Genomic DNA, 13,686 nt, shown 5'->3' with positions numbered 1-13,686 from the left:
TCCAGCCTCTTCTTCCTCTGAATTTGGTTCTGTGTTATTGAAAGAGATTCAAATAATATTTAGTTGAAATGAAAATAGGGGTTCTGTGTGTTGCAGGTTATCAGGAAGAAAATAGCTGTGGGCTAAGTGAGAAAAGTCACATTTGTTACAAGGCTGGAGTATTTTTTACAGGCAGGCATTGATTCGGGGGGTTAAAGGGTCAGTAACAAAGTTTTCAAATACAAGCTGGTTGTTTGTGCACTTTTCCCCTCCCTCCCTGAGATTTGGAAACCTGCTGCTTAAGTCAGGCTTGAGGGAAACCTCCCCTGAAGTCAACGGAGATTCATTGGCCCTAACTGGATTTAGGTCAGCTCGTGCCTTGGCTTGTCAAATACAAGAAGTAATAAGAACAAATATGAAAAGTTGAGCATTGTTTAAATCACAGCAGATTGTTAATTTAAACATTATAAACATATGTTGTCTTCTGAATGTGTGTTCACTTGATACACAAGATGCTTTGGAGAACTGTGAGGTTGGTGGTATGAAATCTCAAGGAGGATGTGTTTGCTTGTGTGCACTCACTTCATCTGACCGACTTCATTTTGCATTTGCCTGTTAAGTGGTTAAGAGGACATCAGTGAGGGCTGGGGTTTTTTCCTTTTCTGGTGACTGTAGTGTTGCCTCTGGAGTTCTTTGCTGGTCACCTGGAACTGCTGCTTCAAGAGGCCAAGCAAAGCAGAGCTGTGGCTTAACCCCTGCCTTTTTCTCTCTTTCCTTCTCCCTCTGCAGAAGGACGTAGCTCTGAAACCTCAGGAACGTGTGGAGAAGCGACAGAACCCTCTGGCCAAGAAGAAACGGGAGGCACTTACCAATGGGCTGTCGTACCTTCCCAAAAAGAACAGGCTCCACCACCACCAGTACAGCTCCGACCGGGAAAATGACCGTAACCTGTGCCAGCACCTGGGCAAAAGGAAGAAACTCCCCAAGGGCCTCAGACAGGTGGGACACAAGGCACCTGCTGCGGGGAGGGAGGGCTTTGGCTCTTGGCACATGGTATGTAGAAGCCACTTTCTCGTTTTGTGGGGTCACTGGTTGGAATCCTGTTGTGGTTGTTTTGCTCTCGGGTGGCGCTCGGTGCTGTGTCCTGCCAGAGGAGGAGGTGGCTGAGCAGGTGGATTGATGGTGGAGCTGGTCTGATTAATAAATGTGCAGGGCCTGGGAGAGCTGTCCCCAGGCTGGCTGGGAGGCTGTCAGGGCAAACAAATGTGGTCTCTCTGTCACACTGCAGGGCCACCTTTGTCCTATAAATACCCATTCTTGTCTCTAGACTCGGTTCAGGGAAGCACAGGAGCCCTCTGAATGCCAAGGGCAAGGTGAGCTAATTGCAAGAAGGGCAGCTGTTAATCAAGCTCTGAGATTGATTAGAGTGTGAGGAGCTCGTTTGCAGGGTGTCAGTGGCACTGGTTCTGCTCCTCTGGGTTACTCAGAACCTGCCCTAAGCAAGAACCTCTGCCCTCCCAGCAGTGTTGTTCCCTCCCAGGGCAGCTGTGGCACACACGTGCCAAGAGTGAGCAGGTCACATCCAGGGTTGCAAAGCCTGAGGCTGGAAACGTTGGGTTCTTCTTCATGACTGTGCAGTGACGTGTTTGTTATGTTTTTTAAAAAAGAAGAAAGTGTGACAAGTGTGATTTCTATGATGCAGATGCAGAAAAAAGAGGTAATAGTAAAAAGGTCAGCTTTTGCCTACGTTTGATTGATATTTATGAGCCTTGAACCAAAATTTACATGTCTAATGGGGATGGTTGATAAATGGAATCATTTTTCATCCTTGTTTAGTGCTAACCAAGCATTGCTTTGGAGAGAAACTTGTAGAAAATAGTGAGAATTCACTGCTTCTCATTTTGTGAGCTCAGGGAAATGGAAGGAACATTGAGGATGACAAGTATGCTGACTTGTATTCAATTTTGATATTCAGAGTTACAGAAGCTGGGAAAAAATAGGTTTTCATGATGATTTTTAAGCCCACACTGTGTATAGAAATAAAATTAGAGATTATACAGTACTTCAGCAAAGCACACAAATTGTAAAAATGCCTATTCTACACTACCACAGCTGTTAAAGGTATTTCTTGTAATTTAATTTTACTTGGTATTTCAAAGGGAGATGGGGAAAACTCTTCAGGATAGTTGATGCAATGGTTATGTTATAAATAGATATTGAAGGTTGCTGTGTTTCCTTGACTGTTTCCTCTGTTCCCCTGTGTGGTCTTCACTCTGTTCTGTTTTGGTCTGTCAGATGGTAAATGGACCTGCTTTGGGCAGTAGGAACTGGCCTCTGGAGAACTGACTTTTTGCATTGTTTGAGTCCCCTGGTGTGGCCTGTTGTCAGGTGGAGCCTTTCTGCCCAGAATTTCAGCTATGAAGGAAATCAGCCTCACTGCTGATGGAGGTTATTTGTGAGGTTATGTTTTTGGGAATAAATATACACTGTCTTGGAAGGTATTGAGTTGACAGATGTCATGGAAAATGCTTTCCCTTTGAGCTGATAAATCTGAGTACCCTGCCTAATTCCTGCAGGATCAGACTGAGAGGAAATAAAATATCTTACTCAACATAAATGTAATACTTTTGGGAGGGGTGTAGCTCCTCAGATACGAGCATCTTAGTCTCATGAACAGTGTAAGTGCTGACAAACCCGTGAGGCTTTGACATTCAGACAAGGAAAAAAGATGTAATGGAAAAGACTGTAAAGCTCTTGGGAGAGGCATGCCCACCACCTTTATGGAGAGAGTTTGTGGTAGGCATTTTCTCTCTTCTTTCAAGACAAATGGTATAGACCTCAAAAGAAGGAGGAGAGTGACAAGTTCTGAGGGTGATTTTCCCTGATAACGTTGCATTTTTCCTCCTGGAGTGACTCTTGGCTGCACACCTCGGGTTGCTTTCGCCACCCAGGTCCATCCCACTGAATTCCTGGGCTCTTGAAGGGGAAGTTGATTGTCAGCCTTCTCAGATGGCAACAATCCAAGAACTGGGGCCACTGTGGTTTGTGCTTGACTCCGTAGGAGTGTCCAGAGCCATTTAAAGTTCAGGAGGCTTCTGGCTGTTTATGGTGTCCTTGCTATACCAGGGTGATATATTTTATACATAAACAATTTATCCTGCCTCTCCTGTCCCTGGAGGAACTGCCACGTGTGAATATGTAACTGGGTGGCAGGATGCAATCCTCATGCAGACACTTGCATTCTTGTGCTCACATAAGACCTGGGCTGCAGTCTGTCCCTGTTGGGAAATGTTTTATACCTGGAGATCTTGTTCGTAGTTCCTCTGGTGGTTGACAGTCGTGGTGGATATGCCTCTCTGTGAAATCTGTTATCTGCTGGAAGGAACTCTCAGTGCAGGATTTAGGGTATGAAGCTCGCTCGTCAAACAGCTTTAGTTGAAGCCAGCTATTGAAAGCACTGCTAATTAGTTTTCAGAGAAAATCCTTGCAGTGTTCATGCAGGTATTTATCCAGCTCTGCTGAAATGCCTACAGGTTTATTGAAATCCAGAAAATGTGAAACTGTAGGTTAATTAAGGCTCATATTTTACTAGCGAGAAGACTTTTGAACTCTGCTTTGTGAGCTTTTATAAATGTACTTATTAAATGCCTTAAGGAAATTTTAGTTGGCATTAAGCAAACATAAGACTCATCAGAATATTTCTCCAGCGTTTTAAATTTAATTTCCTTTACGTTAATTGGTGGTGGTATGTTTTTATGTGTTCTCTGTAAAAATCATCTGGAAATCTTGAAGTGAACATTTTTAAACTAGTAAAATGGTGGCAAACATTTTTAAATGGATTTTAATGAGTTTTTATTCCTTGAGGTCCGAGCACAGTGGGGCATACCAGGAAACAATGAGTTTTCAGGGCAGAAGGAGTGTTGAGAGTATTTTGATAATGAGAAGGAAGGATCTTTGTTCAGTGGGTGTGTGTTTTGGAAAGAGCAGAAGACACTGACTTTTGCAACCTCCACCATTTCCTTCATTGTTCTGTTCATCTGCTGGGAGAGTCTTGCACGTTCTTGCAGAAAAGGATCGTCTCTGGAAATGCTTCTAAACCATCAACCTGCCTGCTGGGCGAGGGGTCTTATCTGGCCATGTCTGTGTGAGAGCAGGCTGCTGCTGGGCTCTGCCTGCACCACCTGATCCCAAAGACACTTGCAGAATATCAAATCCTAATCCCAGATACCGCCTGACTGCAGGGAAGGAGACGAATGGTAATAAATAAAGGGCGGATTGTGAATAAAGGGAATAAAACCCATGATGGAGAGATGAATTAGGAGGTCAATTTTAATGAGATAAAGGCAAAATGGGAAGGAGCAAAAGATACCCCACTGACTCTGGCAGCCATCAGCTACAAGCATTATAAACTATTAGCTTTCACCTCGTAGTGCATTACATGAATCAATTAAAGGGGAGGGAGGGAAGGATTGAAGCTGTTCCTTCTCAGGATTAAGTCCCCGATCTCCTTGGCAGCCTCACCCCAAATTTATACATCTTGCATTTGGGACTGCTTTTGGTGGCTGATTGGGTGGCCCTCACTGTCCCCTGCTTGTGAGCATCGTGTCATTAACTGTGTTGTGGGTCCAGGGACACGCTGGGTGCCTCAGTGCAGCAAACCTGTGGTGTGGAGGGTGAAAGGACCGTTGTGTGATGAGTGTTTAATCACACCCACAGCCAGAGTGGCTTGTGCAGGCTCTCAGACCAGCCCACACATGACAGGTAATGGGAGCAGAGCGGGAGGTGGGTGTTTGCTGCCTGGGTTGTGGTGACACTGGTCGGGAGCGGAGCAGATGGGTTTGATTGTCACTGGCAGTGTGATCCCGGGGAGAGCTGACTGTGGTGACAAGTGATTTACAATGTGCTATTTACAGTTTGGGTTTGCAGTCTCTCAATGACATCTGAGTGCTCTTTAGCAACTGCTTTCATTACTGCTTTTCTAAGAGCTGCTAATTGAAAATGAAATTGTGGGTGGGCTTTGGGAGTACCATAGCAGCTACAAATATTATGCACAGCCATGGAGAACTGTTTCATTTCTTTGACTCCCCACTTGTAGCTCTGTGCAAGGGAAAAAAGGGACATCTCTTTGTGCAGTGTAAGGTCAGACACCTTGGAAATCCTGCCTACAGCATGCATGGACCCAGAGTGGGTGAGAAAGGCTCCGATCCCCCTGTGCACAGCTGATGGGGTTTGGGATTACTCTACTGGCAGCCAGAGGATTTCGGTGACTAAAAAACTTCTGAAGATCAGGACGGTACCTGGGCCATGAAATAGTTCCTGCAGGACAACAGAAGGGTTTGGAAGCTGTGCAGGGGTGTTTGGGCTGGTTTTGCACCTTTGGGGGTCTGGCTTTGTATGAAGTGACAGGGAACATCACTACCAACTCCCAGAGTGTGGGACAAAGTCATGTGCCCTGGGAGTGCTTCCAGGTCAGCAGGGATATGGCCATGTACTGATGGAAATGGAGATAATGAGTCCATTCTGTCTGTGAAGAGACAAGTTGTTTAGTTTGGGGTTTTTTGTTTTTCACTTCAATTTCAAAAAAAATGGCACAACCACTTTGAAATGACGGGATTTGCTGTTCGTGTTGCAGCCTATACAGTGTGGTTTGATTCTGTGCAAGTGTTGCCAAAAGTCTGAAGGCTCCCACAGCGAGTGTCACCAGCAAAAGGATTTGAGGGGCCACTGATTTAATGGAACTGTGTCTGCTTGGTGTCGTGTCACCCAGGGCGTTGCTTATTAATCTACCATATTAAACAACATTGAATTAGAAAATAAACTATTAGATTATGAAAAAATCAGATTACAGCACTGAAAGAATAGAAAGGGCCATATCCAGGTCACTGTGCTTTGAGGTTACGTCACAGCATGGTGGGTGTAGTGATACAGTGGGAGAAGATACTTGTGTGATGAAGGGACACGGGTAGATCTGGGCTTTGAGAAGGATTTATAGGATGGAAAAGGGGAAGGTGAAGCAGTGGGGCTTTGTGCAGGTCTAGGCTGGGCTCTGTGGGGGTTTGGAGGGGTAAATGTTACCTAAGGGTTTGCATGTGGAGGGCTATGCCCAGAGAATGAATGTTGTGTGAATGACCATCATCTGTCTCTGCTGATGTCCAGCTCAGTGCTCTCCAATCTGCCACGGTGCTGTGAAACGTTGAGTGCTTTACACTGGCCATGGGTTATTTCATTCTTGGAGGGCCCTGTGCTTTATTGTCACACATGCACTGTGTGAGGGTTTCTGTGTGGGAGAGGGCCTGTGCTGAAGGCTGGGCTGCTCTTCAGTTACCCCTCTTGGAAACTGCCACTGGTGACAAAGAGTGCTTGAATCACAAGCGTTTTGTGATTCTTGACTGCTGTTCTGCTCTGATCAGAGGCCGCAGAAATCTCCAGCTGCACTTAACCCGCAGTCACCGCATCCAGTGCGTCAGCTGTGAAGGCACCCAGCTGCTCCAAAGCATCCCCACGACTTCTGGGCCCTGATAATATATAATTGAGCTCAATGGGCACAGAAAGGATTGTTGTTCTCTGCAGAAAGCACTGAAAAATGATGTGTGGCTTCGTGCTCCGCACAGCACATCATCCCCCCGGGCTTAACGAGCTCCTGAGCAGGCACTTTGGATTCCATCAAAACACACACACAGACCAGGCACGTCCTGGGCAATCCAGGGCCATTGACAGAGCCACGTGTGCCACAGGGACGCATCGTCCCCAGCCAGGCAGGGCTGTGCTCCCGAGCAAACACCTGCATCCATTGATCAGCCACTTCACGAGGATCTGCCTGCAGTGACGTGTCACAGGCGTTCCCCCCCTTGTAATCACCACTTTCACCTGCAATTTTTCAATAAGCTATTGAATTATACCTCTCTAAATGATATACTGCGAATCCAGCGGGTCCTAATTACTAATGATGGTTCTGAAAGACTTTCATTTGACTGTAATTAGGTTTGCAAGCAATCAGCTGCCCTTATCAGGGTTGGAAACACATATAATGTAAAATACAGGCTGGTGGGAACGGAGTGTTTTCCTAAAAGGAGGAGGGAAAAGGAAGATGTTTTATTAGCAGAAGCTGTGACATATTTTAACACCTTGAAAACATTATGTGTGAAATTAATTCTGTTCAGTATTATACCATCTGGTAATGTTATTGTTCTGTATACATTGCCATGTAAAGTGTGCTTTTTTCGCGTGGGTACGAGCCTGTGTGTGAAATAGGAATCATGAGTCAAATTGATTACTAAGGATGTTATCCCTGCTAGATGGCTTAAAAATACATATTGAGAAATCCTATGGACTCCAAATGGCTTCTCCATGGAGAGCTTCCCTTACAGAGCTGATGAGGTTGGAAGAAAAGGGCCTTGTTTTTGCCATGGCCCTGTCCTGTGAAGGAGTGTGTGTGCTCAGAGGTAAGAGGAACTCTTTCCAGCTATTGTTTACTGATGCTGGAGTAGAAAATGCCTGTATCTTAGTACCATGGTAATTGTTGAACAGTATCTCCTGGTCTGCTCCTGTCTGTGCAGCTCAGAGCCTGCTGTGTGTTGGCAGCTCCAGGCACAGAGAGTCTCCAGCTGTAGATGCAGAAGAATATAAGCTTGAAACTTGGTTATAGGCTGGTGTTTGCCCCCTCAGGCTAAAATATCAGCTGTTGGGCAGCGGGGATTGTCCCTTAACCAGGACTCAGGATGGGCATTACCACCCGAAGTGGTGACCAGTGTGATTGTTGTGGTAGTGTCTGTTCTAAGTGGTAGAGCTTGTACAGCCAAGGGAGAGAGTGGGAGAACTTGGGCCACATCTGGAAACAGGAATAAATGGTGGGATGTTAACATGCCCCATGTTTTTCTGAAGCTGGTGGTGTGAGCTGATCACCCCTGGGCTGTGGCAGAGGAAGGGCTTCTCTGCCTCCTCTGTTGCTGTTGGGCTGTGTGTGATCAGCTCTCAAAGAAATGAACAGTGTTGGCATGTTTTTATTTCTAACACAAATGGTGCCACTCTTTGTGCTCTGCCTTGCTGCATCTCCCTTTGTCTTTTGGCTTCAGTTTACTCAGCTGTGAGCTGGAGTTGCCAGAGATGTCCCTCCCCTGTTACCTGACCAGGTAATGCTGCCCCTGTGTGCACCACCCACCCGCTCCATCCAGTGTGACAGAAACTCCCAGCAGGCTCCAAACTGAAAAAAAGATTAGAAACAGTGGCTTTTGGGTTAGCCTAATTATATTAATCAATTAGATATCCTGAGAATTTTAGTAAAAAAAAAACTTTTTTCCGCACAGAGCACTTATTGTCCCTCAGGATTACCTTTTTTCTTTTAATGTTGGCACCCTACTTTAATTGAAAACTTAAATGATTGTCAGAGGTGCTGGGAAGTGAACCATATGTTAAATGTGCAATGCAATCAATTGCTGTCTTAAAAGTTTCCATGCATGTTACCAGTAAGGAATTAAACAAAAAATTAATTTTGACCAACTCTGCCTGGAGATAAATTAAACTCTAGTATAAGTGATATAAGACAGTATAATAAAGTGACCATTTGGAATTAAAAAAAGAAGAAATCATGCAGAACTTTTTAATTTTTATTTTTTTTTTTAATTCTAGAAATAAATTTAAGCCAAAACTTGTAACCTATAGGTTTGCCCATGGATTAAGTGGGAGCAGAGAAGTTCTTCCTCAGATTTGTTATGAAAAATTGGAGTGTTGATTGGGCCTTTGTAACCTTAGGTCCAGCTCCCGAGTGCTATAACTCCATGGACTCAGGGGCACAGACACAGGCCATGGGCTTGAGAATTGTGTGGGGACACTTTTAAAGTGTCCTTGAATGTGCTCAGATGAACTGTTCCCGTCCCAGGGCTGTGGAAGGCTCCCTTGTTTGGCATTTCCAAGGGGAACCAGCAATTCCTGGAACTGGGTAAGCTGTTTTCCTGTCTCTGGGTGGGCTGAAGGCAGGACTCCTGATTTTCCAGCTCATTCCAGCCCCTCTGATGTGGAGGGAGGTGCTGTGACCACCCTGTCCCTGAGCGTTTGGGCCAGGGCAGGGGGATGGCAGAGGGATGGCAGTGCAGGGGGATGACAGGGCAGGGGGATGGCAGGGCAGGGGGATGGCAGGGGGATGGCAGTGCGTGCTGAAGCCCTGGGAAATTCCAGGACTCAGCTCACACAGTTGTTTCCATGGCCTGCAGGGCTTTGGGATGCCATTGTGGAGTTCCTGAGCCTGCCCTGGATGTAGCCTGGCCGTGGCTGTGGAGGGAGGCTCTGGCCTGTGGCCCCAGAGGTGTCACGGCACTGCTGGAAGAAACAGTGTGCAGTACTAAACTTTCTGCTGCTTATTTCATTTTGGCAAAAAATGGCCTGTGTATAAAGCTCAGGAAAGTTATGGATCATCTTCCTCAACCCTGAGGAGCTTGTTCTCTCCTTTTTGAAGTTTCACAAGTCATAATGTCACAGTTCTCTAAAATCAAGGCATTTTAACTTGTGCCCAAACCCACTGAAATGGAACAAACTTTTAAATCCAAGTCCCCATTTCCTATGTGTAACCCTTTACCAACAGCTCATCTACTGATGAGCTCTATGCACTAGGAAAGCCTCCTTTGTTATTAGCAAAAACATGCCACAGCTCTGTTTCTTTTTGCTGAGCTTCCTGTACTTTTGAATAATTCCAAGGGATATTTGGAATGAAAGGGAGTTGAAGAACACAGTGTGGCCATTATTGTGTACAGCCACAGCTCCTAAAACAGACAAACCAAACTTCTCCCTTTGTTCTGATCTTTCCTTGGAACAATTTTCTCTGCTCAATATTAAAATATAGTAAGGTTCTGTGAGCAAAAATTGAAGAGTCACCCTTAAGAAAAGGTTACCATTGCTAAAAGGGAATAAATATTTTTATAGAAGATCAACTGCAAAATTATTTTGGTTTTGAGTTCCCAGTGCCGTTGGAAGTTTGTCTCTAATACTGGCAATGCCATCCAGGCTATGACAAAACACCTACTCCTGGTGTGTCTAATTTCCCATTTTTTAGCAGTCAGTGTAGGATCCGTTTCAGCTTTGTCTGTCTGTATTGGATCAGCTGATGGAAAGGTTATTGGAATGAGTCATTCTATTGTGACTGACTTTCTTGAAGTCCCAAAGTTATAGCAAAGTCCCCCCTTACTCAGGAGAGTGCAGGAGCCTGTTCCTGGCCACGGGGTCTGCCTTCTTGCACTATGGGGCTCTGGGAGCAGCTCTTTTCAAGATTATGGGATTCTCCACTTTCTCCAGTCAAAGAAGAACGCTATTACAGTTTAATCCCAGGTCCTTCTAGTATGGAAGACACCAGAAGACTGGGCTCTCTGTAGTCCAACAAAACAAAGACATCATAGGAATAGGATGTTACTTTTCCTAGATCTGTCCATGTGGGAACATCCTGAGACATCAGATCTATGTAAGGTAAAGTTTGACAAAATATGGCATAGGTGTAAACTAGAGCAGGAGGTTAGGCTTTCAACCCACAGCCTAGTGAGATCCTGCAAGAAATCGTGGGAGAGGGAAGAAGGAAAATAATTGTTTTGCAGGCACGAGTTGATTTAGATCACATAAAAAGAAAAAGATAAATGCATTAAAGTCTCTGCAAGGAGCTGAATCACTGACCTCAAAGTTGCCTTCCCGGGTAGTAGAGTTACAAAGAGATGTAGAAACCCACGGGCTTAAGAAAGAAAAGTCAAGTTCCCTCTCATGAAACTCTTCTGCATCGAAAGAGGAACGAGAGAAAACCCCAAGTTTGCTCATAAAATGCTGGCAGGCCTAAGCCCAGCTGGCCCTGCTAACCCTGACCCCAGGCTCAAGTCCTTAAATCAATAAAAATAGTACAGATGAAAATGAGTATAGAACTGGAAGCTGATGTTTGACACTTTTTGTTTGAGATTTCAGGTTGGGTTTTTCTAAGTATTTTAATATAAATATTTCAATTACAAACCAGGTGGATTTTGTCCTAGCCATAGGAACAAGCAGACCTTTGGTACATGAACTTTCTCCATAGTACTTTTATTTTTGGCAACAATGCTCATCATTTCCTTCTCAGCAGCTTTCACTCTGATCTACTTGAACAAAGAAATCTCCTACTTTCTTAACTAAAAATAAAATCAAGTGCCCAAGGCAGGCAGAGGGTTAATAAAAATGGAAATTCTGTTAAAATTACTAATCAATCTATTTAATGTTTTATGGTCTCCCCTCCCCCAAACACATGTTCTTTTCTTGTAAAGCACCTTATTACTTCCTGCTTGTTTACCAGTTTTTAGCAAGTCAAGCAGCATTCAAATTGCTTTGATGTTAATTATAGAAGCTGTTCAATAGGGCTTGCTAGGTGAAGGAAAATAGCTCCTATGTTTAAGAAAATAAATTAATATCCAGACAAGTGCTCTGTGCTTTGGTTCTGAAGAAGGAAATGACAGGATGGCTTAGTGTTGTGTTGTCAAATAAAAGCTATATTTGGGTGGCATGCTGCTCTCAGTTTGTGAGGTTTTGTATTAGTTGCCTTCAGTTCTCCTGATGATACAGAACAATGTGCTGAGGACTGATCATCCTTGCTGTACAAGGAGTGAGTTTCAATATCTCTGGTGCCAAAGTGAAAGGTTCTAGAAGCTGGGATTTTGCCTTAGGCCACAGAAGCTGTTAATGAGCCCCCTGGGTGCTGGGCTATCCCAGCTGGTCCAGCTGCCCTGCTCTGGACCTTGGCCCAGCCTGGGCTGCACTTACTCTGCTCCCTTCAGGGGCATTAACGTTTTAGCTGTAGCTCAGTTTGGGCATCTACAAAAAATACTCTTTCAGTGTAGAAGAAGGTGGAGGTGTGACTGAGTGAGCTGCCCTGTGTGCAGCTCCAGACACTCATTGTCCAGCCATCCCCCCTGTGAGAGCCCTTGGCCAGGGGGAACTGGGGACCAGGGCCTGCTGTGGTCTCTGCCAAGCCCCAGCCTCATTTCCCCGAGTTCATAGAACTTTACAGAAGTTGGGTTTGGTCATTAGGAACTTGTCTACCAGTTCCTAATCAAGGCATAAAGGTTTAACCAGAGAATTTGTGTTTGGAGATGTTCAGATGAAAGGTGTGGTACCTGTGTGATAAATGACTGTTGATAATCTCTGCCACAAAGTGCTGTAGCCAGTGCAGGTGCCTGGAGTTTGTGTTGAATGACTGGGGAGCAGCTCCAGGAAGTGAAGCAAACCTTTGGCTTATTAATGGCTTTGTATTTATAAATTAATAACACTACATGGAGGGAGGCTGGATTGTGCATCATTACAAAATGCTCAGGAAAGATCTGAAGTCAGATTTGTGGTCTGATGTTTCCTGTAAGAACTGTAGTGTTTTCCATGATGGAAAGAGTTTATTTGCAGTATTAATGTTTGTGCTTCCAATGCTTTAAATGAACCTGTGCTTTAATATGCAATAAATACTGAAAATGACCCCCTTCAAACTTTATTCACTATCATAATGGCATATTTTGATATAATGATTACTGGTGGGCTATTACTGGTCTAAAGCAAGGACCAGAGGGTGTGTGGTTTCCATTGTCATGAGATTTTTGTACTATTTTAGAGTGATCATAAAGCATTTCCAGGAGTGGAACTGAATGAGACTGTAATACTGCATGGGAGGAAAGAGATCTTACCTATCAATAGCAATGCAAGGCTTGTAATTTTAAGTCTTTCTAATTTAAATCATGAAAATCTGTTTTTCATGAATAATTCAGAGCTCTGATTTAGTAGAATTATTTCCAGCCCATGTATATTAAGCAGCCAACCTGCTATGCCAGCTCTGTTTTCAGACACTGTTGATGGGGGGTTTCTCTTTCCTGCAGAAATGATCATCTTTGTCTGTTAGAAAATAAAGCTGCTGTGGTATTTTGTCCTTTTGATTGCTCGAGGATTTTTCTTTAAACCTCGTAGGCTCAAAATTCAAGCTGAAGAAAAATAAACCCCTTACTACAGGAGCTCCTAGAATTCAATTTGGAGAGAGTAAACCTTGTACTACAGCCATTAGGAAAATGGCAGTATTCTTCCATTTCCTGATGTTATTCAATTACTTACCCCGCTTCCTGCTTTTAGCGTAAACTGTATATTTTAGCTCATGACCTTTGACAGCAAATTGAATCAGAAGTGGAGATGCAATGAAAGTTGGATTTTTTTTTTTTTAAAGACTCTTTAAAAGCATATATGTGTGTAGGAAATTTGGGGATTTGTTTTGTTGTTGTGTTGTTTGGTTTTTGTTTGTTTGGTTGGTTTTTTAAATTATTTTTAATAAGCCTTGCTGTGGAATTTGTAATATAATGCATTTTGCTTGGAAAAAAGGAAATTGAAGTTAATGTCCTTCCTCCTTTGCCCTGGAGAAAGCACAGCCTGCATAGCTGCTCTTGTTAGTGCCTGCCTGCTGAAATTAGCATTGCATATTTTTGTTAATACCAATAAAAGTGGAGTTTGTTTAATTTAGAATCAAACCCTTGTTTGGATTGGATTAGCACTTTAAGAAAAATATTTAACTTGTAAAGTGATGCAACACAGGTCGATTTAATCTTTAGCTCCTCCAAGATTGTAGCTCATTTACAAGCTTTAGATCATACTACTTCCCTTACACTTGTGAGTCGTGTTAACACATTACAAAGCCCAAACCAGTGTATTCACCTGAACCTTTTCAACACAAGTACCCCAAATGTACCT

At 44.0% G+C, this 13,686-nt stretch overlaps 1 protein-coding gene across 1 annotated transcript in view; it reads left to right on the top strand.

Annotated features, from left to right (window-relative positions):
- Positions 1-768: 768 nt before the first annotated feature.
- Positions 769-13,686, top strand: part of LOC114068240 (autism susceptibility gene 2 protein-like) — a gene marked incomplete at its 5' end in the record, with an annotated part of 198,374 nt that continues 185,456 nt past the window's right edge. Inside the window, one exon of the mRNA XM_027904193.1 lies at positions 769-978. Within this exon, the coding sequence (XP_027759994.1) occupies positions 769-978 (210 nt within the window). The remainder of the gene's footprint in view (positions 979-13,686) is intronic.

This window comes from Empidonax traillii, unplaced genomic scaffold, assembly GCF_003031625.1.
Source record: "Empidonax traillii isolate 1590-97213 ecotype Southwest subspecies unplaced genomic scaffold, ASM303162v1 scaffold1018:size752740, whole genome shotgun sequence".
NCBI lineage: Eukaryota > Metazoa > Chordata > Aves > Passeriformes > Tyrannidae > Empidonax > Empidonax traillii.
Note: the sequence above shows the minus strand (reverse complement) of the source record. Positions and strands in the feature narration are given on the sequence as shown.